This window comes from Drosophila pseudoobscura, chromosome 4 (genome assembly GCF_009870125.1).
Source record: "Drosophila pseudoobscura strain MV-25-SWS-2005 chromosome 4, UCI_Dpse_MV25, whole genome shotgun sequence".
Classification (NCBI taxonomy): domain Eukaryota; kingdom Metazoa; phylum Arthropoda; class Insecta; order Diptera; family Drosophilidae; genus Drosophila; species Drosophila pseudoobscura.
This window is the reverse complement of record NC_046681.1, coordinates 2,926,585-2,950,595: the sequence shown is the minus strand read 5'-3', so window position 1 is coordinate 2,950,595 and position 24,011 is coordinate 2,926,585. Positions and strand designations below refer to the sequence as shown.

At 44.2% G+C, this 24,011-nt stretch overlaps 4 protein-coding genes across 8 annotated transcripts; 2 read left to right on the top strand and 2 right to left on the bottom strand.

Annotated features, from left to right (window-relative positions):
* Positions 1-53: 53 nt before the first annotated feature.
* Marf1 (meiosis regulator and mRNA stability factor 1-like protein) lies at positions 54-6,250 on the top strand. The gene is made up of 8 exons (XM_001356259.4): positions 54-715; positions 1,421-1,551; positions 1,742-2,531; positions 2,595-2,726; positions 2,856-4,655; positions 4,730-4,991; positions 5,050-5,720; positions 5,784-6,250. Exons 2-8 carry the CDS (start codon positions 1,532-1,534, stop codon positions 5,985-5,987), a joined length of 3,879 nt encoding a protein of 1,292 aa, XP_001356295.4. The 5' UTR covers positions 54-715; positions 1,421-1,531; the 3' UTR covers positions 5,988-6,250.
* A 26-nt stretch (positions 6,251-6,276) lies between these two features.
* Positions 6,277-13,013, bottom strand: colt (carnitine/acylcarnitine carrier protein colt, mitochondrial). 3 transcript variants are annotated; one of them, XM_033381003.1, is made up of 7 exons: positions 12,957-13,010; positions 12,758-12,891; positions 12,522-12,656; positions 12,149-12,290; positions 11,660-12,092; positions 6,604-6,783; positions 6,277-6,546 (listed from the first exon to the last, which is right to left on the bottom strand). In XM_033381003.1, exons 4-7 carry the CDS (start codon positions 12,266-12,268, stop codon positions 6,359-6,361), a joined length of 921 nt encoding a protein of 306 aa, XP_033236894.1. In that variant the 5' UTR covers positions 12,269-12,290; positions 12,522-12,656; positions 12,758-12,891; positions 12,957-13,010; the 3' UTR covers positions 6,277-6,358. The 3 variants fall into 3 exon arrangements, with proteins under 3 accessions (XP_033236894.1, XP_033236893.1, XP_002133271.2); XM_033381002.1 differs by lacking the exons at positions 6,277-6,546; positions 6,604-6,783 and adding exons at positions 7,946-8,233; positions 8,307-8,486 and having other exon boundaries at positions 12,758-12,888; positions 12,957-13,013; XM_002133235.3 differs by lacking the exons at positions 6,277-6,546; positions 6,604-6,783 and adding exons at positions 7,946-8,233; positions 8,307-8,486 and having other exon boundaries at positions 12,957-13,008.
* Positions 9,246-11,622, top strand: LOC6902760 (platelet glycoprotein V-like). The gene is made up of 4 exons (XM_002133236.3): positions 9,246-9,432; positions 9,499-9,808; positions 9,867-10,714; positions 10,775-11,622. The coding sequence occupies exons 1-4, from the start codon at positions 9,349-9,351 to the stop codon at positions 11,543-11,545; spliced, it is 2,013 nt and encodes a 670-aa protein (XP_002133272.2). The 5' UTR covers positions 9,246-9,348; the 3' UTR covers positions 11,546-11,622.
* A 7,702-nt stretch (positions 13,014-20,715) lies between the features above and the next one.
* On the bottom strand, positions 20,716-23,971 carry cta (Guanine nucleotide-binding protein subunit alpha cta). 3 transcript variants are annotated; one of them, XM_015181397.2, is made up of 7 exons: positions 23,535-23,971; positions 23,107-23,435; positions 22,542-22,680; positions 22,259-22,464; positions 22,052-22,183; positions 21,843-21,982; positions 21,407-21,767 (listed from the first exon to the last, which is right to left on the bottom strand). In XM_015181397.2, the coding sequence occupies exons 1-7, from the start codon at positions 23,536-23,538 to the stop codon at positions 21,407-21,409; spliced, it is 1,311 nt and encodes a 436-aa protein (XP_015036883.1). In that variant the 5' UTR covers positions 23,539-23,971. The 3 variants fall into 3 exon arrangements, with proteins under 3 accessions (XP_002133274.3, XP_015036884.1, XP_015036883.1); XM_002133238.3 differs by having other exon boundaries at positions 20,716-21,767; positions 23,107-23,970; XM_015181398.2 differs by lacking the exons at positions 23,107-23,435; positions 23,535-23,971 and adding an exon at positions 22,736-22,754 and having other exon boundaries at positions 20,716-21,767.
* Positions 23,972-24,011: the final 40 nt, after the last annotated feature.

Below are 24,011 nucleotides of genomic sequence, written 5' to 3'. Positions count from 1 at the left end.
AGAGCGTTGCAAGAGGAAGTGAAGGGAGTTCGACGCCCAACTTCCGCACTTACATAAATATGTTTCTTGTACAGCTTCCCTTTACCGTCACTGACCACGCCGAAAAGAGTCAGGCTAGTGCATCAGTTCAAGGTTTTCCACCAGCGCCAGGGGACGCCCCCTGCCCCGTCTGGCAACTCTAAGCGGCTTGACACCTTCCAGCCTCCAGACACCTCTCTCTCGTTCTCCACACGTGACGCCGCTCAGCCACTCCACTCATCAGTAAATCGATGATGGCGATAAAGCCGCGCCAAACCATTTCCAGTCGCCTCAGATGTCCAAGTGATCGCAAGCGAATATTTGTTTGTCCCTCTGTGTTTTAATTGAATTTGTATGGTGCCCGGCGAAAGAACACGCGGTTTATTATATTTCGCACATTTTTGTTTTCTTTATTACCTCTTTTATCCGAGTATAAATTCTTTTATCTAAAGTTAACGATCTTCTCATTAAGCAACCGATTCAATTTAACGAGACCTTTTTATTTGTATTTGTCAATTAATTGATTTTCTTATCTACAATACTGTGAAATTGATTTTGTTGTTAATAATTTTTTATCGGCTCTTAACTGCCATTGTTGCGGTGCTCGAAGAACACTCCTAAACTTACTATAACGGAAATCATAATTATTGATTTCAAGCGGAGGAAAGTCTATATTTTGAGCATTTCAGTGGCACAAGTGAGTAATTTGAAAAGTCAGTCAGTCAGTATTTGAAAAAGTTTTTTGTATTGTATGGGAGAAATAAAAGCATCGGTGCGGCGAAATACTCGACACGACACTGCTCTGAAATGAAAATTAATAAAAAAAACTAAAACATAGAAACTTTTCTAACTAATAACCAAGCACTTGGATAATAGCCCTTTAATAAAATGCATACTCGACAATTATGTACATACATACATATGTTATTCTTTACCCTTACATTTGAGTCCACTGTGCAACTAACTGTCCTATTGGACAGTTAGGTGAGCAAAACAACAACGAAACGAAAAGCATGCCTTGAAACTGTTTTGCGCGGGAAGCTGTTGAGTGCCGTCTCTCTCCCTCCCTCCCCTTCTCCATCTCGTTCTCGTTCTCCTTCTTTACCTGCACCTCTCTCTTTCAGCGTGTGCTGACATGACACTATCAACAACAGTGGAGCAGCCCATTTTTCATTTTAATTCCATTTATTCAATTGATATGCGAATGAAAATCATTTCATGTTAACAGTTTTATTGGACCCCCCACACCCCGCGCAAAGGCATGACACAAATGAATAACACAATTTAAATGTTGTTATTCCATCGTCAGAATATTATTATATACCAAAATGCATACAATAATTTCAAGATGAATCTCAAAATTATCCGTTCGTGGGTTTTTCTCTAATTGTATGCATTCCAGGTAAACCGCAGACGTACCCGGTTTACCAGAGGCGTGCCAAGCACCGATATCAGCACGTGAACCACTGGGCACAGCATAAAACCGACCGGCAGCGCAATTGCTTTCACCAACATGGGCGAACGTTTGTATAGGTACATACATACATACATACAAATGTACATATGTATGCAATACATTTTAGAGTACTCATGAGTAATGCAGTAACATTAATTTGCATTCCGATTATATTGAATTCTAAGAAACGTCTGATGTACATATGCATATGTATTAATTAGATTACTATGGTAAATACGTTTGTTATTATCTTTTTCAACCAAATAGTTGGTCGTGTGACAGGGCTGGAAAACTACCGACTGCTTTCTATGCACAGGCGCAGTCGCAGGCACAGACCCAGGTACAGGCACAGGCACAGGCACCGGGCGTACTTTGTGCGGATTTCAGCAATGCCGGAGCCTGTCTAGCGGGGGGATTGCGCTACTACAACAGTAACGGATTGGCCGGGTACATGCAGCCACCAGGAATGCTGCCAGGGAAGTACGCCAGTATTCCGTCCACGCCTATGCCGACCCACTTGGATGTGTGCCAGCATGCTCATATGAATGGTAGCGCTTCCTGCTTCAACCGAAATCGCTATATGCCGTACAATCACAGTCGCTCCTGCGCGGCTGCAGCGGCTGTTGCCGCCGTAACCGGTCATCCGTTGCTGCACAACCATCCACAGCAGCAACAACAGGTTGGGGCGGCCACCTTGAGCTTGACCCGTGGCTCCCAGACGTATCAGTCATACGAGTCCGTCTATCAGCCAAACAGCATGTGCCCTCTACCCCTGCCCATGGCCCCGACGGCAGCTCCCCCAACTATCAGCGCCTCAGTCGGCAGCAGTGTTGCTACGGACCAAGCCAGCAGCATTGGGGAGGGGTCTGGTCAGGCCTACGCCACCATTACCGATCCTAGTGATGCAGTCACTCTGCAAATTACCAATCTGGACTACTCACTGGATGAGTCAAGTCTGCGCAACTTCCTTATGAACCAACTGAAGCCCATCACGCCGGTGGTGTCGCTGATCTTTGAGGGCAGCTCCTATGCCAAGGTCACTGTGCCGGATCTTTATGTGAGCGCCCCACTGTCTGATCTCCCGAATTGTTAAATTATTTTTGAAATTCCCTCTCCCAAGTTTGCCAAACAGGTCGTGTCCAATTTGCATCGAAAGAAGATTGGGCACAAGCGCATGCTGGTCAGCTACACACGCGACTCTTCTCTGACCGAGGTCAACACGTTGCGTTGCCAGGTCGCTGGACTGCTGAAGGTACGAGAAACTTAGATTTCCACATACTCGGATACTCGCATACTCGTATACTCGTATACTTGTATTCATATTCATTTCAGTTGTGTTTTCTGTCTTACCATTTTGTGCTTCTCTTTTTCTCTTCCCCAGGATGTTCCGTACTATACACTGCCGATGTATAAGTTCCGAGAGCTTTTCCAGTCGCGTTTCAAAACCTCAATCAGTGTTCTGGATTTGTACAAAATGCAGGACATCTGTACCATCAACTCGGATAACAACGAGGATAAGTTTATTAGTCTGCAGCCAGAGCTCGTAAACACCTTGGAGAGCTCACCTCTAATGGAGGGACTGCAGCACAGTGTCCCTTATTGCACCGTTCACTTCAAGAAGGAGCAGCACAAGGGATGGGCAGAGCAGGATATTGAGCCGCTGCCCAACGTGTTTATGACCATCTCAGAGATCCAGAAGCTCATTTATCCGCTGCTCAAGCATCATCCAGGTGACATACCCGTGGCCACTCTCCTTCACTGTATTGAGGGACAGTTGAAGGTGTCGATTATGGCCAACGAAAGCGGTGTCAACCTGGAGCACTTGGTCTGCTGTGTCCAGGGCATACAGATACAGGTGAATAACTTCGGCATTAAGATTCTCGGCTGGTTGGAGCTGAACAAGGAGATGACGTCCTCGATTGGAGCCACCTCCTGCGGCTCGAATTCGAGTAGTTTAAATGGCAGCGACCGTTCGAATCTCTCGGGCGGCAGCTACTTTAAGAACTCTGTCGCTGATCCGCTCTATCAGATTTCGCGCGAGGTTATCGAACTGGTAAAGATGTCGCCGAAGTCGACGATGAAGTTCAATCGCTTTATCCCGGCATATCACAATCATTTTGGCAAGCAATGTCGAGTTGCAGACTATGGCTACACCAAGCTCATTGAGCTCTTTGAGGCTCTGTCCTCCGTGGTCCAGATAATGGGTGACGGAGAGAATCGCCAGATCACTCTAACTCATCGAACTCAGATACGTAGATTCACGTCCGACCTGTTGCGGGTCCTACGAGCGCATGGTAATAACTCGGTTCTTCTGTCCCAACTACCGGGCATCTTTGCTCAGACCCAGAGTCGGAATTTTGACGTAACTGACTATGGAGTGTGCGATATTGTGGACATTCTGGATGGCCTGGTCAACTCCAATATTGTGGTCTTGAGCACCGTGCAGCAGGGAAAGGACATACTCATTTCAATGCCGAAGCGCAAGCAGACAAACAGCGAGCTCGAAAAAACCTGTGTTTTTGCGGGGGAAATGGTGGAGCTCTTCCAGAACTCCCTCCAGTACACAATACTGTTTCAAAAGTTCGTACGTTCGTATCACTATCACTTCGCATACCAGTGTCGCCTCAGCGACTACGGGTTCCTGAAGCTGGCCGACCTCATGGACGCCATTCATGGTGTGGTTGAAATGGAGTTGACCGGTGATGAGGACAAGAAAATCCTCCTCTCGCCAAAGGTGGCTAGGCGTGTGTTTGCAGAGCAGTGCGAGGACCTCATTCGGAATATCACTGGCAATTCCACGAACTGCATGAGACTAGAGCAGGTGCTGAAGTTGCACAAGAAGAAGTATGGCTACCAGATGCAGCCACAGACCTTGGGTGTATCGGATATAGCCACAGCCATCGAGCTGTTGCCCTATGTGGAGGTACAGCACAAGGACAACGCCACCTGGCTGATTTGTCACAATGATGATCTGGAATTCCGCCAGCTGTGTTATCGGGCCTGTAAGCATCTACTGCAGCAAGAGTCTGCAGCGCCATCAGCTACAGTTCAATCTGCCAGCTCGTTAGCATCGCCTGCCCCCGAGCCTTTCCCTAAAGCTCAATTCATTAGCGAATTCAACGCAAAACACACGATCCAGCTTACAGAGACGGCTTTGCTTGCCATGCGACACAGCATCGAGGTGAGTACTATACTCCATCCTTTGTACAACTATTGCCTAGAGCTTTTAGCCCATTGACCATGCCGTCTTTCCAGATCTACGAGGAAACCGATCAGCAGTGCGTTCGCCTTACCAGTTTTATGAGGTTTCTGATCTCGATAGTCCGAATGCTGGAACAACGGCCCAGCATGTATCTGTACGAGATCAAGAGCGGACTGGACTGTGGGCTCAGCACAACCTTTGAGTATGGATTTCCCAACTTATATTCGGTGGTTGCCGCGCATGAGGATCTCTTTACGCTTAACAAGGGACCCACGCAGGAAAGGAGCGATGTGTCACTGAATGTGAACTGCGAGTGTAAGTGAACTGACCTACTCGTGCTCCACCTTCTGTACCTCCCTCATTCCGTCTACAGTGCGTATCAGTTCGGGTGTCAGTCACCAGCATTTGTTCGGCTCCCTGAAGTTGCCCTATGCGAAGCACAAGGCGCAGCGCCCCTACCGTACTCCCCTGGGCGAACACAATCGTCCACCACCTGCTCAGGCGCCGCCGCCGCACAAAACCCGAAAAACTGAATATGCGAACAGTGTGGCTAGTGCATCCAATGCGTCCTTCAAGCCGCAGGTTAACAGCTTCCAGAACTACCAGGAGCAGTATAACACCAAGTGCTCACCACCGAGTGCGAACTCCTCGTTGCTGAATAGTTTTGGGTCGAGTGCGGGAAACCTTAGCTTGTGCAACAGCTGCTGCAACAAGGAGAACTCCCTAAACTCGTCCCTCCAGCTGTTCAACAGTTCGTTCAACTCATCTGGAGATCTGAACGGTAGTCTTGGAGCCGGAGACTTGACCAACATTACATCTAGCACTGCCATAATGCCCGGCACTCCGCACGCGCACTCGTCGGGAAAGCTATGGCATCGCCGTCAGGCTAGTTTCTATCCTCAGCAGATGCAGCATCCACTACAACCTTCCGCTGTGCAGCACTCGGTAAATGCATCTGGCGATCTATATGATTTGGTTAGCTGTACTGGAACGTCGATGGGCTCCATCTATGAGTCAGCCAATCCTGATGGGCACCCCCCAGAGGTAAGATATGATGCCCTAAATGTTGCATTGGTTATATTTGTATTCTCAAATTACTCTTGACAGAAATTACCTTTTTGGATCGATCCCGTTTGGAGCAATCAATCGGAACAGCAACTGCCAAATCAAAATGTACTCAATATTCGTCTCCCCGAACTAAAGTCGCTTAATGTGTTGCCCATGCTACTGTCCCCGTATACTATATCCAAAAATGAGAACATGAAGCGACAGCTATTTAATTTCGACAATCATGACCGTAAAATAGCTTAATAAGGCGGAAACAATACATTTCTGTCCTTTTGATAAAGCTAAATATTTTTTATTTTAAGCGCCTTTTTTCAACAAAAACTTAGCTCTTAAAATTGTAAAGAAGAAGAGAAGGAAAGCGAGCAAGAACGAGAGGGGGATCAAGTAAAATAGCACTCCAGGAGAGTAGAAGTCATTAAAGTCCCAACCAACAGCCTCGCCTCAGATATTAAACCTTTTTTATAAATCGTTAATTAAAACAGATATTTTGTATTAGCTGTTATGAACAAATTTGTATAATTCAATTTTTTCATTTGTTTTGTATACTTTATTAAAACGCTATATAAATTGATATATTTTATAATACTGGCTGACCTAAAGCATTAGCTAATGTTCTAAAAGTCTGGGGCCACAATACGAAAAAAGGCATTGGCCAGCTCGATACCAAAGAAGGTGGCCGCATTCGCAGGAAAGGCGCGCAACATTACCGGGGTAATACCTCTGTACAGCGCCAGTAGACCGTCATTTTTCATGAGATCCATGAAAACGCTTCGTATCCCATGCTTGTATGTCCCCTCAGGAGCTTCGGTTAAAGTTTTGGGTAAGATTTGGTCAGCACTCGAAGGTGAGCTTAACTAACCTGACTGCAATCGACTCTTAAGCACATCGGCTGGCATTCCCCCGATCCAATAGAAAATGCCCGCCATTCCACCGGCTAAGATGGCCGGAAATAGATCCACGTTGGGTCTGTCATAGCGTCGCTTGTACTCAGAGGTCAGTATCTCGTAGCTGAGAAAATATAGCCCATTAGCGGGTAGATCTGTAAAGTAGAAAGAACACTTAAATATTTCACATAATAACAATCGCACAACAATCAAAACCACCTCATAAATACTATTAATTGCCGCGCTGTTACATCAAGCCCATCAAGCGCTGTGGTTATCTAACATTTATTAGATCAGATCAGTTTTTGAAAAACTGAGTAACATGTAATGGGGGATGTAGTGTTCGTTAACCGAATCAATTAATAAGAATGTCAAGAAAAGCGCAATAATATATGTACAAGGTATTACCCGCTGCTTGCATAAAATATAATTTTCTATCGGCAACTGTCCTTTCAAATCAAGTCAAATGGGATGAAGTACAGACGGCGAACCTGGACTTGGTTAAGCTGTTAAGACCCAGCTGTTGTCCCATTCCGTCCGGTCATATCATGTCTCGTTCGATTTTTAATGAAATTTGTATTCGCCTATCTGTTTCCAATCGGGACAATCGTACACTTTACCATTTTTAAAAAGATCAAAATAAGACGGGTTTTCCAAATGGTTTCCCTATTATAAAGTAGGTCTTGACGAAGCCTATAATTGGTGCTAAGGTCGAGTTTCAACATTTTTAGAAAATAATATCGCGATTTTTTGGCCTTGGTGGACTGTTTCATGGAAATGCCCATATCAATTTTAATGACCAGATGTGTATATTGTTATCGTATGAAACGTTTTCAGATTTCATAGCTCCCATTTTTTAATTGACCCATTTTGTTAGCTCTTTTCCTAATCATTTCCTGAGAAAAATACTCTGTATTACTAGTTCAAAAAATGGAATAGTAAATTACATTATAGTTTCTATATAGACAGAAATGTCTGTATCAAACAGTCTATTTACGCTTATCGAGATTACTATTAGTACTCGTATTTCCATGGTGTCGCAAAAGACACGTTTAAATGGACCATAGCCCCAACTTATAACTCTTAATTAACCGCACAATTGGTACTAAGGTTGACTCTGGGCAATTTTTCGTTTTCAAGATAACTGCAGAAACCGAAGACACTCGGACGGGACAGATCACGGGAACCCTCTACGAGGGTGGAATTGCTTTTGTAATTACATATGAATGTAGACACATTTACATTTTATATCGTAACATTTACATTGATTACATTGACGTTATAAAAGTACAAACTCCGGTTATTATTATTTAATCGTTTCATATCAAAAAATGCATTTATTTAACATAACTTTATTACTTAACTGAATATTTTTATATTCATAACGTTCTCAAGAGAGAAAACAAACTGTTTGCATTTAGAACTGTGGTGCCACGGCATTGAAAAATTTGTTCGCCAGCTCAATACCGAAAAAACAGGCCGCATTGGCTGGGAATGCGCGAATCATAATGGGCGTAACGCCTCGGTACAAGGCCAGTGGACCATCCTTGACAATCAGGTCCTTGAATACACTGCGAACGCCATGTTTGTAAGTACCCTCAGGGGCTGTAATATAAGAATAAACGTACTTAGCTAGTACACCTGCAAAGGAAAGCAGTTTTTGGTCAAAAGTACTCACCGGACTGCAGGCGACTCTTTAGGACATCAGCGGGCATGCCCAAGATCCAGTACGCCATCCCAGCAGCGCCGCCAGCAAAAATGGTTGAGGCAGTATTAATCTGGCCTGTTTCCGATTTTGCCTTGACCACATCCTGTATATACTCATATACCAGGAAGTATAGTCCGTTGGCGGGCAAATCTAAAAACATGGTTTTGTTTTGATGTATTATTCAATAAATTAAACGTGCGAAAATTATCTAACTTTTACAATCGAATCTACTAATGATTTGATGTACTTACACAATAATACAAGTATTTTAAACATTTTCGAGCCGTTGGTAAGTGGCAAGTCTAAGTATTTTGACCAATGTCTTGAATTCCTAATTATCGGATCCATCTAGCAATGAGCTTGTGTCAATATTTCTTCTAAATGAATAACATGTACATACTTAAGTGATACTATCAATATAATACAATTAATTGTTTCAATTGTCACAGCAGTACGAGCAGTACATAAGTACAGAAAACTTTTATCAGCATCTGCGCTAAAGAGTGCCCATATAATAGTGTTATTCCAGACAAATACAGAGAGGAGGTGGAGGGGATGGTTCTGAATCTTCCACAGAGCATAAGTCATCAGGCATCAGAGCCATCTAAAGCAGCAGGACCTCGGGCACAGTGCAAAATTGAGTGTGCACCTGGCGCGTTTCACTTTTCATCAGTCGAACTAGTTGCGCTTTATCTGTGCCCGATGGACTTTCTCGCCCAAATGCTCATACCATCAATGTACATACATATAAGCGAATATCTCGATATACGAGTGCTACACATGTACACGTTATACAATTCATGTTTTTCTTATTTTGTTTCTTATCCCAGCAGAGGATGTTCTTATCGGCGACTTCCTTTAAAGCAGAGACGACGAATAATATGAAAACAATACTTGGAGTTCAAATGGGAACCGCCTTCATCTCTCAGTAATTGTTCAGGCATGTGGCAGTTGCGCTGCGGTCTCGTTTTAGTTTATTAATGGCATTCGTCGAATAAAGCGTGACGCCAGAATGAAGATGAGGGGGATAGTCCAGGGCTCGTCAAACGGTGCGATAGGGTGCAAGATGCTGCTGATCTTTCTAATGGTGACGAAGGTAAGTTACTGCCTTCGGGCTGTATGTTGAGAACACTGGTATACTGGTATCTATGCCTAAACATAGCCGATACATGGATCTGCGCTGGGCAATGTTCTACGGCCTGAGTCCGAGCCGAACCTTGAAGTTCTCACTTGCCCAGGCAAATGCGTCTGTCAGTTGGAAGCATTCAACGAGCTGCCCATTGCTCGTTGGGTCAATCACATGGCCAGGGACTATGGTGATGATAGCTTCCTGCAGCAGCCCACACACACAAAACTGGCGACGTGCCTGGTACAGTCCCAAGACGAGTGGCAGGAGCTTCGGGATTACTTGCCAACGGATTTGCAGGCCTTGATTTTGCTCTACACGGGCAACGTGGAAAACCAACTGGCAGGTGTGTAACGACTTTTTATTCGGATAGGTATACCAGTAATTTATAATTCATTTCGCAGTAAACACCAGCAGCTTACGGCCACTCAATCAGCTAAGAACTCTCGAAATCCGTGGAACCGGAGCCACTCTAATCATCGATGATCCGCTGGAGTTCTTGCAGTATGCCAACTTTGAGCATATCAGGTTGCAGGCCAGCGATCGGCTGCAACGTCCAAAGTTCTCCAAACTACCCAGTGACGACTATGAGTATAAGCCGCCGAGTGAGCTCCTTCCGCCCAGCGAATACTCCACCAAGTACCCACTGCAATTTGAGGATGCCGCCTCTGATATTGTCACCTATGAGCAGCACATGCAACGACTGAAGCAGACCAGGATGCCCAGCTTTTTTGGATGGGGCAGACTAGAAGTGCTGCGCATTGTGGGCTGTAAGCTGGACAAACTGCACTGGCAAATGTTCGATGGACTAACCCAACTGAGGGACCTCAATCTGGAGAGGAATAGCATTGAGGAGTTGCCCCCGTTCGCTTTCTCGGGAGCTCTGCAGCTGAAGAGTCTCTCCTTAGCCCACAACTCCTTAAGGCGATTGCATTATCTGGGTCTGGCTGGCTTACTCCAGCTGGAGACACTCAATTTAGCTGATAATCGACTGGAGCGCCTAAGTGAATTAAGTTTTCCGCCCTTGCCAAAGTTGCAGAAGGCAGATCTGCGCAGCAATCCTGTTAGATACATCCTTCCTGGCACGTTTTGGGTGATGAACGATACGAGAGAACTTCGAATGGGCAGCGATCAGGCGGCTTTGGATCTGCGCACTTGGTTCATTTATGGACAATTTGATTCCCTTAACGAACTACGCACTCTAATACTTGGCAATGTTTCCACCGAAACGCTAGAACAGGGAGTGTTTAAGGTCAGCAAGGCTCTTTAAAATAGTTTCGTAACAGCTTTTAATTCGAACCTTAATTTACAGGGTCTTTATAGGCTGGAGTTTCTTAAGCTGCGTGGGAAAATCCACAGCTTACAGTTTGATGTATTTGCAGGCATGGAACACCTCAGGGAACTGGACATTAGTCAGTGTGGCGTTTCAGAACTGTCCATGGATGCATTTATGGGCGTGAAGCGACTGAAGTTTCTCAGCTTGAGCCATAACAATCTTACAAATATACCCCATGGGTTGCTGGACGACCAGCAGAGGCTTGAGGAAGTCCAGCTGCAAGGAAATCAGCTAAAAACACTGCCCACTAGTTTTTTTCGGCTGCCACTTGTCCGGGTGATTCGTCTCGATCAGAATCCGTGGCAATGCAGCTGCCAGATGCAATACTGGAAACCATACTTAACCAATGTGGTACGGGGGCCCATTGTAAAGAGGTGTGTAAAAGACATAAATGGCGATCCCCTCTCGTGCAGACACGAGGCCCCCTATGAGACCGATAGGAGTCTCGTCCCCCGCTGCTCAAACTACAATGGACGCAGTGTATACTACGTTCTCCGCAAGCAACTCCATTGCGGCGACATACAAATCCTTCAGCCGCCAAGTCACAACAGGATCGGAACAAGAGGGCTGCCGCTGCCCCACTGGCGGAAGGTCGAGCTGCATGAGGAGCAATCCAAGAAGGCTACGCCCAGGAAAATAACACACAAGCCTACAAAGCAACGCAACACGCTGCAGTTTGTGCTAAGGCAACAGAATCAGCAGCCCCACCCGGAGCCGCTCGAATTGGAGATGTCGAATGAGATTTAACCATTTAAATCATACTCTAAGTTAGCTCTAAGTTTACTCCGAACTTGAATATAATTGTAATGTAATGTAACCACACAGCCAAGAGTGGAAATGATAAAAGTGAGCTGTACTTACCCCTGAGCATGGTGGCGCAGCTGCCCTTGAAGACACTGCGCAGTCCTCCTTCCTTATAAAGCTTCGCAGCGCAATCGATCATTCCATTATATTTACGCTGACCACCCTGCCCCTGTTGCGTTTGCAGCAGGACTTTGATTCTCTCTCCCGGTGCCATAATCAGCGTGGAGAAGAGGCCCGAAAACGAACCGGCGACAAAAATTTGTGAGTAGGTGAGCCTGGCGTCCTCCCCCCGTTGCTGTAAACGTTTTCCCAACGCATAGCCCGCAAAGCACATGGCAAAAATAGGTGCAACACCCGTTAACGGAGCTGACATGCCCTTGTAGAGCCCGCGAACACCTTCGTTCTTTATGGTTTTCGCAGCACAGTCAAAGGTGCCTTTGTAAAGTGGTTGCTCACCCGGCGCCGGCCGCGGCATTGTCTGCAAACGTACCTGCAGTACAAAAAATATATTCCAAATTGTTATTCGCAGTAGTTAAAATAGCTCACCTTTATGGTATCTAACGGGTGCCCAGAAAGAACATTACAGATTCCACCAAAGCCGCCAGTGATGAAAGATTTGGCCGGATTCGCCTTTCGCTCCGTGGACACCTTTTCGACGGTTGCCATAGTGATTCCAAAAGGTTTATTTCTGAAACACAGTTTGAGTTCAGATTTTGTTTTATGTAAAACATATTTAGCCAAGGCCTATCAACTGTTGGAGTTTGCACCTAGACGATTATTGGATTGGGGCCCTAATCTAGGGTCTACTCTTGTGATAGTCTCAGCCAATCAGAGAATACCGAGACGTCATTTGTTACGCCATCAAGGTGAATGTGAATTGCAGATTGACGATTTTGCAAGATGCTGCAGCATGGCTCACCTGGTCGATGGTAGATTAAAAGTGGTCCCAAAATATTGACTCGTCGGCCTGGAACCTGTTGCTGCTGGGCTGGGTGTCAGGTTTCGGGTGTCAGCCACGAAACATTTACTAGCTGGTCTGTCAAAGAGCGGAACGCTAAAATTCACAAATGTGATTACGTTTGTTATCAGCCCGAAATGTTTCCAAATGGCATGGCAGAGGTTTTTTTAACAGCCGAACAATTAATTAAAAATTACCTATTGCCGGCTGCTGCTTACTGGGAATGTGCGCGGGTACAAAGTTCGGAATTTTCTTTTTTTTTCCCGTGCTGCTCCGAGTTGAACCTGGTATATGCCCGCGCGGTGTCTTTTGATGAAGTTTACCTGGCCTGCTTCAATTTATTATTAGTATTTTGCATAATTTTATTTTTCATTTCTTAATAAAAACCATATTTACCATTTTTAAGTTAACATCAGTGTGACCGCGGACTTATTGTCCGACTCTCAGAAATATACCAAAATATACCGTCTCATTTTAAAAATGTACCGTAAATGTACTGTCGAAGTCAAGTTCTATCATACATATTGCTAGTTTTTGATATTCCGTCGAATATTACTAGCTAGATAGAACCCTTAGCCCTGCCCACATAATTTTATCCAATTAATCAATCAATTTTCTACTTAACTGGCGTGTTTTAAATACATGGTTGGTTGTTGTCTATATGTAAAAGGTAAGGGAAAAATCGTTTTTCCGTTGAATAATACTGACGAGATGAACTAAAACCCTTAGCTCTGACCACATGATTTTAGGCCATTGACGTATAAATGTTCTACAATATTAGCTACTTTTAAGTACAATTTTTATTTATTGTGTCTAAAACAAGGTTTAAACAAAACAACAGTGACAACGTAAGGGAGTATGGAATGTCACGTTATTTCTTTCTTGCAGCTTGTCATCCCGAGGTGAAATTGGTAAAATGCGCAATCTCGATCCAAAGGGGGAACGACTACAAAGAAGGCATTTTAGTTAAGTTAACATTAACATACCAATAACGTGTCGCTGTTAATTTGAACTATGGTTTTTCAGCTGGTTTTTCTAAGCTGAAATCGATTAAAGGTAAAAATCAGCCCGTCACACTTAGGATAGGATCCGCATAGGATCATTCCTTCCTGCGTTGTGAGAATTCCTGTCAGCAATTATCCCATCCAGATGCTCTCACAAAGTTCGCTATCCTCCTGGGACATAGTTTGGACATCTCTGAGATGTCGTGTAGAGAGGCTGAGCCCAGGTGCTGTAGCCTTCTTCTGCTGAGAGCTGGGCAGGAGCAGAACAGATGTTCCACTGTCTCCTCCTCTTCCTCGTTTCTACAGCTGCGACAAAAATCATTATGTGGGGCACCCAGCCTGTTAGCGTGGGTGCCTATTAGCCAGTGTCCCGTGAGGGAACGTATGACTACGCTGCACCTTTTCCTGCTTAACTTGAGGAGCTCGGAGGTGCGCTTCATGTCCATGGTCGGCCATGTTTGCCGAGTTGTGCGACATCGTGGCACTGGCCACATATCGTTTGTTAGTCGCTTGTATTGCTCCCTTATAATGAGCTTACAGGTGGCCATTGGCATACAGATATCCTCCTTGTCTTGGAGAAGGGGGATTGTAGTGCCAGATCTGGCCAGCTCGTCCGCTATACAGTTGCCCTCGATGTCCCGGTGACCCAAATAAGGCTAATAGCAAATTGCTGAGCCATCTCGTGCAGAGATTTGCGGCAGTCTACCACGGTGGCCGAGTTCGAGGAAATCGCGCTTAGCGATTTGATCGCAGCCTGGCTGTCGCTATAAATGTTTAGCTTGGTTGCCGTAACGGCAGCCGCTTGTAAGCAGTCAAGAGCCTCCCTGATTGCTATGACTTCCGCTTGAAAGACACTGCAATGATCTGGGAGTCTGAAGGAATGCCTTATGTTTTGCTGTTCAGAGTAGATTTCCCCTCCGACTCTGTCGTCCAGCTTTGATCCATCTGTGAAGATGTTTATGGCCCCATCTGGGCCTGGGAGTCCCTCGAGCCATTCGTCTCTGTGAGGGATGATTATGTCAAAGGGAGTGACTGTGTACTCTCTTGGAACTTGGTAGTCTGTTTTTGAGGGGACGGTACTGCTATTATTTAATATGGCTGAGTGACCTATGCACTGCGTCACCCATTGATCTGAGTCTCTTAGAAGTATTGCTGCTGCTTCTGCCCGTTCCTTTCCTGCGAGGTCAAGGCTCTGTAGGCATAGGATGGCATTTAGCGCATCATATGGGGTGGTGCAAAGAGCTCCGCTGATACATAGGGCGGCAGTCCGCTGGACTTTGCCCAGTTGCTTGGTGATCGCCCTTTTTGACAGGGCCGGCCACCACACCGTAACTCCGTAGAGTAGTATTGGTCTAACTATAGCTTGATATATCCATTGGACTATGCTTGGGATCATACCCCATCTTAGCCCAATAGCTTTTTTGCATGTGTAGAGTGCAGCCATTGCCTTCTTCACTCTGTCTTTGACATTCAGGTTCCAGGTTTACTCCTAGACCGCCCGATTCTGTCCAATCCGACAGTTGCGCTAGCTTTGTGGTCATTAAGTCGCGCAGTGTTTGGGGGTATTTCCCAGAGAAGATAATCGCAACGTCGTCCGCATAGGCCACGACTTTGCAGATGTGTTCCTTTCAGCTTTAGGCTTGCCGCCTCTGGGTCTGTCTCTGTGTGATCGTCGGGTGCTCGACTGGCTTGTCGACAGGACGTGCCCCGGCCGCCGCATCCGACTTGTAGGCCTTTACGGTCACAGAGCTGAACCCAAAATTGAGCTCGCCTTTGGCAGTCTCAATCGGGGCCAGCGACTCTTTGTTGAGGACGACCACCGCCTGGTTTGTGGGGCCCTGTGTCGTCTCAACTTTGACCACCTCCACTCCGCTGTTGGGAGGTGGGGGTTGCATCTTTGCAACATTTTTTGGATGCGTTCCGACTCCTTCATGGAGGCGGGCACCCAGACTCTCGCCCTTGGTCTGCTGGGCACTTCGCTCCAGTCTACAGCGACGAGCTGGTGGGTAGACTTCCCTGACTTGCGCTACCGCTGCTTTGTACAGCTGTACGGAGCGCTCGACTTCACAGGCTACGATTTTTATGCAGCCCTGGTACCAGCCCATGTCTTTTCAGAGGGGGGGGGGGGGGGGTACTCTGGTATCAAGGCACCAAGGTATCGGTTTTGGGAGCCAATTCACCACCAACCCCGACACCGGGATGGGACCCCTTTGGGCTCTCCCTAGCATTACGGGTCGGGCCAGGCCTTTGGGCCGCTGCCTTGTTTGGGATTGCTCCCTGTTGGCATTTGGGGAGTGCCAAACTCATTTTGTTTGTTTTTAAAATCTTCCATTCTTTTCCCACGAGCTGCAGAGAAAGGGTACGGTCCGTCCGGGCAGAGATCCACGTTGCCCGGATAAGGCATACTTAGAACAGGGGGCTGCCAAGTCCCTGAGCTCTCCGTTAACGACTGGGCTAGTTTTATATACCGGGCCCCCAGCCAGGCTGACTCTCGGCACGGGTCGAATAACACTCTTAGTACGGCCCGGTGTGAGCTGAATGTGGGTAGGTAGTGTGTAGGGATAGGTGAGTGTGTGAGCTACTTATACGAGGCGACACCACAAGCGCATCGTCAGTGTTGCTACTATTATTTTCGGTACTCTCCCTAGGGATGTCCGATTATTCGCAGCTGACCTACCTTTATGACCTGTATATAGGTAGGTCGTTCGCTATCCGCAACCTGCGACCCGTCCGGTGGCCTCAGCTAGGCCCCCTTTGAGCCACCTCACTTGCTCATCAGACCAGATTACTTTGTTCTTACTTTACTCGCTCTTTCATACATATGAGCTGAGCATAATGGTGCATGCCCACATCGAAAAGGAAACGGCAAAAACTTATTTCCCAAGGTACTAACGCCACACGACAACGGCAGTTCTCGTTCCCATATATGTACATATGTATGCCCTAATTAAAAATAAAAATAAAATACGTATAATTTAATTTTGGTTTATTTGTAATGTTTATTGAATACTTGCAGTCTTTTTGGCAAGGGGACCGCCGGTTACTGATATAGTCCCTCTTAGGGAAGGAGGTTTTCCTATACACTCGAAAGTGTTTTGGTGTTCTTTTTCGCGCTGCCCATTCTCGGAACCTTTTTCCTATCGAGCATGACCTGCCGCTGCTTGTCCAGTAGTTCTTTGTAGTAGTTCTTTTCTTGTGCTCCATAATCTCCTGATCGCCAATAGGCACGTAACTCGATGAGGCCGGGTTCTTTCCGAAGGAGAAGCTGCTTGAGACAGTTGTACCCTAGCTCTGTACAAACGGCGTAAGTAGGTGTGCCCGTCCGCGGCATCGCTGTCATCTCCCTGAGTGCTTCCATAGTCTTCGACCAGAGGCTCATTTAAATAGTCATCAATGCCAACCGAGACTTGCGACTAGTCCTGGTTAAAGTAGAAATGCTGATCGTTTTTAATGCTAATAATTGAGATTCAGCAGTTCTCAATCATTGAAACAGTGAATCCTCCCGAAAATCTGTGCGATGCTTACGGTAAGAAAATTTTAAGTGAATTCAAGCCAATTTTAATTTATTTATTGCAAAAGCTATGCTTTGGAGGATGCCGGAAGAACCCGGAAATGGGCTCTGGCGAAAGTGATTAAACAATTATATCTTACTGAACCACCTTCTGCCATACCCATTGCAGGCAGAATAGTCCAAGTTCTGATATCTTAACATCCATAAAGAAAGATTAAGGGGCCCCCAAAGAAAATGTAGGGGATTAGTGTCCCATTGGGGACACTACTTAATAAAAAAACGCTTCAAAAAACCCTACCTCTTGGGTGGTGTGGAATGAGTTTCTTTATTTCATAATATACATATATGCTATAGAATACATATCAATGTTTCTGAGAAAAAAAATATACTTCATATACGTGTATCTTGTTTCATTAACAATAAATCAATCTTTAACGTCTGTAAGTGTTGAAAACTGCTTAATTTTCTTTTGACCACATTGACTTGGCCTAAAACTCGCCCAACTTCGAAATTTGGCCATGGCTGTGAAAACAACGTTTCCGACCCCATAAAGTGTATACATTTTTGATGAGCATCAATAGCAGAGTCGATGTACCTATGTCTGCCTGTTCTTCCATGCAGACTTCTGTGATATCGCACTGTTGCAAGGGTATTCCAAATTTCGACCGGACCCCCACTAACACCGAAAGTCTGTGGCATCCACAATTTTAAAGACGCGAAAAAACTGAAAACGCAGATCTACAGAGTTCGTATATGACTGTATTGACCAGATTCTAGATCAGATCAGATTATTATTATAGCCAGATGGAACAAATCAATTTACAGTGGCTACGCAGCGCAGTCCACGAGATTACTCATTTTCAGTATCTCTCTGACATACTCTTCGTCGTGCAATGTTTTCGCCCTCTGGCGGAGGGGAGCCATTCTTACTGAGTATCGGGCATAAATGTAGAGTCGCGGCCGTAATATATCAAAGGTGTCTGGCAACAAAAATTAGATGTATTAACGCAACAACAGAATCAGTTCAGATAATGCAGATATTATTTTCAGTAATATATTTGTTTCACCTTAATTTGTTTTATTTTTGTTTCAAACTTGTACCCAAACGACATATCTTTTCTAACAGGAGGTATAATTTTGGATTTCAGCGAGCTAATAGCCAACATTAAATCCCCTAGCAGTCTTGTCGAATTGGGATTGTTACTTTGGAAGTTTTTATTTAAGCACTGGATATCTTCAAGAATTGACTTCAAAAATACAAATAGTTGATATCGTTGTGCAATTTGCATAAATTAAAAGTTTTGTGGCAAACTCTAAGAATTTTAAGAGAAGTCTTAAAAAACAAACAAAAACTAAGGGAATTATGCCGGTTGCGGCCCTCTCTAGTTGTGGGCAACCATCACCTATGTAAACTTGGACAGCAAGAAAACCCTACTGATCTGAGTATTGTTATACCCAATACTCAAAATGAGTATAGGCGTATATTAGCTTTGTGGTGAAAATGGATGTGTGTTAAGTCCAGAAGGAATCGTTTCCGACCCCATAAAGTATATACATATATATTCTTCATCAGCATCAATAGCCGAGGCGATTGAGCCATGTCTGTCTTTCCGTCCGTCCGTCCCTATCAGCCCATAGTACACAAAGACTATAGAAGCTAGAGCAACGACGTTTTGTATCCTGACTTCTGTGATATGTCACTGTTACAAGTATATTTCAAAACTTCGCCCCGCCCACTTCCGCCTCCACAAAGAGCAAAAATCTGTGGCATCCACAATTTCAAAGATACAAGAAAACCAAAAACGCAGAATTGTAGCGAATGCTCATATCTTCTAGACTGCAGAATTTGAATTGGATCGTATCATTGTTATAGCCATATGTAATTTTTTCTCGACCTGTCTCTCTCTCTCTCTAACACACACGTATCATAGCCGGCTTTGCTTAGCGCAAAACATTAGCGCCTAGATCTCAGAGACTATAAGAGCTAGGGAAACCAAAATTGTGATCTACACTCCTTTGATAACGGAACTTGTCGAGTTTGTTTCAAAATTTAGCCACACCCCCTTCCGCCCTCGCAAAGGACGAAAATCTGGGGCATCCACAAATCTCAGAGACTATTAGACCTGACTGTAGAGCTCTCACTGTTACAAAACTATTTGTAATTTTTCACTGCAGAACTCACTGTTACAAGTGTATTTCTTTTTGCTCACTGTAGAGAGCTCACTGCTACTAGTGTGTTTAAAAATTTCGCCCAACCCCCTTCCGCCCACACAAAAGACTTAATTCTGTGGCAACCACAATTTTGAAAAAAAAGAAAATGTTCAGTAAAAAAAACAGTTTTTAAGTGAATATATAAAAAAAATGAGAGTTTAATTTTGTTTGCAGGATTTCTTTGAATTTTGAGATTTATCGTCGTTTATCTAAAATGAATGCATCCCATAATTTGTTGGTCTCTTGGAAAAAAGGATGGGATTTCCGGTTCGTTGATGTTACCGGCTGTGGGCACCCTGGTTTTTATCCTATTTAATGCGTGTTTGATTGAGAAACTGCGTATACTCCTTTTATGTTAAAGTAACCTAGCGATCAGTAGGTGTTCATTCGATTCCATTCCTCATATGAAATACATACATCCCATCCATGCACGAATGACATGCAAGCATGGTCTTAAATAACCACCAACAGTTGTCAGTTGTTTCGTTCAAAACAATACGCAGCGTAGCACCGATAAGTAGTTTGGAATCGGCACCACAGGAAAATACAAATAGTGGAAAGTTTTTTCCGTCTGCATTGATGGTACTCATGCACAACAATAACAAAATTCATCGGAAGACGGTCCTTATCTGACAATATTATTAGTTATGTCTGCGCTCTGCAACTTATTCAGGTGTACGTTCTATACGTCTAACGGCTGCATTAACGTCATTGACAGGAATTTAAGCAGTGTGTTGTAGTGGAGGGTCCTATAATGGTTAATTGAGAGTGGAAGGAATGCTTCCTCCGCACAGCTAGGATTGATGCAAAAATGACATACTGGTGGAGGTGGTCATTATCTATGATTGAATGATTTTTCTGGGCGTGGAGAAAACTTAAAATACACTTGCAGCACTGTGAGATGACAGGACAAAATCGAAAAAGCGATAAAGTCCACGGCGTGGCATACGGGTCATGGGTAACACAAGGCAAGCTCAGCTTAGTGTTCACAGCCAACCAACTAAATCATCTCGATAGCCCATGACATAGATACAAAAGACCTACATATACATACGTATTTTTCTAAAATATCTCTGAAAATTCCATATCCTTTGTATGGTATAGACAAGATTAATCCTCTGATAAGAGACCCTAAATAAACAGAACTGCGAAGAGTCCCAATTTGCTCTAGTATTGCTATTCAGTTCTAATGTCGTCGAACATGTTCAAATAAATTATTAAACGCTTCTTGGCCGCAACATCCCGAGTGGATTCCAATCCAGTCAAACCAAAATAAAGCATCTGGCAGATCAGAATTGCGCTTGGAGCCATTTCCGCATTTAAATTAAAATGAATAATACACTTAAAATATGGCTATGCATGTGTTAGGTAAATATTGTAACTCTAAGAATATAAGTAAATATTTATCTTTATTTAAATTACATTTGAATTCGATTGGTTCCATTTATTATATATTGATCGTTTTCATTTAATTGGTACATTTGTTGGTTACGTTGCTGACTTTACTCTATGAGAAAGCGCGCTTCTTAACATTAGGCTCGTTCTCTCTCACTTTTTATATACTGCAATATATTCGATTTTCGACTAATTTATATGTTCGCTTGTAAAAAGTTATTGTAGCAAAAGGCAAAGAGGAATTTACCTAAATACATGATACAAAAAATGGGAGCACGTATTATAAGTTTTTGGTTAGTTTATGTATGCATATGGCGTTGAAGTCTGTTTGATAGCAGGATCAGGAAGCGATTACGAACACATACAAAATAATTTATATACAGTTGTGCATAAATAAAGTAGATTATACTATATGTAAATGCTAAAAAATAATAAAATTTCCTTTAATACAAAATTAATGAATAATTAAACCATTTTAAAAAGTTAACAACAATTTGGGTTGGGGCGGCCCTTTAAAAAATTAAAGATTCCTGACAGCTGGCACTTGCGTTCGTTATATGGATATGTGCAGTAAATATGTAAATGCATACACGACATATTTGTATATGTGTACATATGTATGTATAACTATAAAAAGATTGTCAGTCTGGCGCGAAACCCCTAGACCTGGTTCTGGTTCTTGTTCAGGACTACACCGAAAGAAGTTGATCGAATTGCGAATAGTACTACTGCAGCATCAAAGCATTTAAATTACGCTGCAATATCGTATCTTTGACCGAATTGAACACAACATTGATGTTGCGCGTATCTATGGCAGTAGTGAAGTGATGGTAGATCCGACTGGTGCTGCTGCTGCGGCGAACGCTCATGAACATTTGCAGTATGAAGTTTTGGACGTCCAAAAGGGAGTGCGGATTCCCATTAAATTGCGGATAGTACCAGCGTATATCAGTCTCTGGATTGCGTACTTTCTGTTCAAGCAAATCCGTTTTGTTCAGAAATAATATAATTGAAATACCTTTGAAGGTGTTATTGTTGACAATGGTATCGAATATGTTCTTTGACTCCTCAAGGCGATTGGTTTTTCTATAGATTGGAATATAATATAACATTTAGTTATTCTTTGATGTTCGCTTAATATTTGGAACAGTTCATATGTACCTGTCTTCGGCAAGAACCTGATCGAACTCTGAACTAGATACAAGGAATATAATTGATGTGACGGATGTATCAAAGCATTTTGTCCACTTCTGGCGCTGCGTCCGCTGGCCGCCCACATCGACAAACACAAATGGAATGTTCTGCAATTCACAACGTAAATACATGCGTCCTGGCAAAGCAAACTAAATCTATGTCTCGTAGAGTCTCACCTGCACTTTAACACAAAACTCGTAGACACCCTTGGTTGCCTTGCGACAGTGCAATATATCTTTGTTCGTGGGGACATAATCCGGTTTGGCCAGCCGGTCGATTTCGTCTAAGAAATAGCTAACGGAATCGCTCTGCAAAATGCATAAAGAGCCGGATAAGGAATATAACATTCAGATATAATAATAAAAGCTACAGTAAAAGTTTACAATTTGAAATTCACGCCGTCTTTCGTAAGCTCTTCTAATGCCGCGATCCTGCCAAAGGCGGCGTATTAGCGGTGCAAATTCCATGAATCTGAGGGCCTCTATTGCGTTGCATTCCATTAATTTGGCATCGTTAGCGTCCTGCTCGCGGCCATCGTTTCCCCAGGAGATGTCCAGTTTTTCCCGAGCGTCTAGCAGTACTTGCATTCCTTAAAAATATGTTTATTGGATTGGATCAACAGTATTGCACATATGTACATATACTTTTCCACAGACAGCTACGCACCTCTTATAACGTTTTGGTATATCACATGTTGGTATTCGCGCAGCAGTTCGGAATCAAAATTGACGCCGTGTATGATCCGCATTTGCTTGAGGAACGTTGACTTGCCAGACTCCCCAGCACCCAACAGCAGCAGTTTTACCTGGAATAAGACTTATCACTACCATATCCATGACTACAGGCGACAATGGCACCACATATGACAATAATTTAAGTCCCCACACCAACAAAAGCAAACAGACGATTGAGTTAATTGAATGGCTTTTGTATGAGTATAACTTCGTTGATGACTGGATCAAATGATGCAACAACAAAACCCAGAGGCTACATTCGGAGTAAAAGCCAATCCCCGCGGTACACAACAACGGAAAGTGAAAACTTGGTTGACGAATTTTTTTTGCTTGCTGCCAGAGAGGTTATCTGCTGAAGGGAGCTTAGTCGAATATGTTTTTGGGTATACGCACATTCATGCTAATTAAAAGACCAATCAATATAGGGACGGGACTATAGGGATTCCGGGCTTTTTTGGGGTTCAGTTGGTCGATTCCAAGTCCAAAATATAGCTTACCTGCCGCCGAAATGTATGTTTCTCCTTCTCCAAAAACTTATCAATCTCTTTGGATTTGTAGCGCTGTTCCAGCTCCTCGGGCGTGCTGCGCAAGCGCACCAGATAGGTGAGAAAGTTGCCGCAACATCGTAGGCAGGCAAAGCGCGAGGTTTGCAGTCGGCTGCCCTGACGTCGTAGTCGTTCCGCACCATCTGATATCAGTCCGCCCGCAGGCGTTGTCGCTCCTCCTGCTCCCGCTCTCGGCTGGTGCTCTTCCATAAGATGTGTCAGAGTTCCTGTGCGGGTATCGTTGTTGCTGTTATCGCTGCCGCTGTTGTTGATACCTCTGCCTGCGTGTGTTAACGTGGTCAATGTAATTCTGGACATGACTAGCCAACGCCTGACGTGCACACTTTCTACACACACACACGGACGCGCTAGACACTCACACATGCAGACAGCTGCTGCAGCTGAACGTTTAGTTGTTGTTGACTTCTTCCCTTCTGTGTGATATTGTAATTGTCTTATTGTTGCTACACACGCTAAAATTAGAATCGCTAATTCGTTGCGAGTTTATTGGTTTGGTTGTAACGTCGCCATCTCCAAACCATATCTTGACCACGACCAAAAAACAACCGCCGCGGCAAAGTTCGCACTTATTTTGTATTTTAGCATTGCACCACTTCTCCAAAAAAGAAGAATCGACACTCGTGCACGACCGCACTCCACCAATTTACAACATAATTAACGGCTCCGTCGGTGATATTAATAATTTAATCAAATTATTCTATTACGCGTCTTTCACGTCACGTATCGCCAAAAATTTGTAAATAATTCGCATTTTCATGACATATGAGCAGTGTGACCGACCCTCCGAAATATACCAAAATATACGTCTCATTTTAAAAGTATACCGTAAATATACT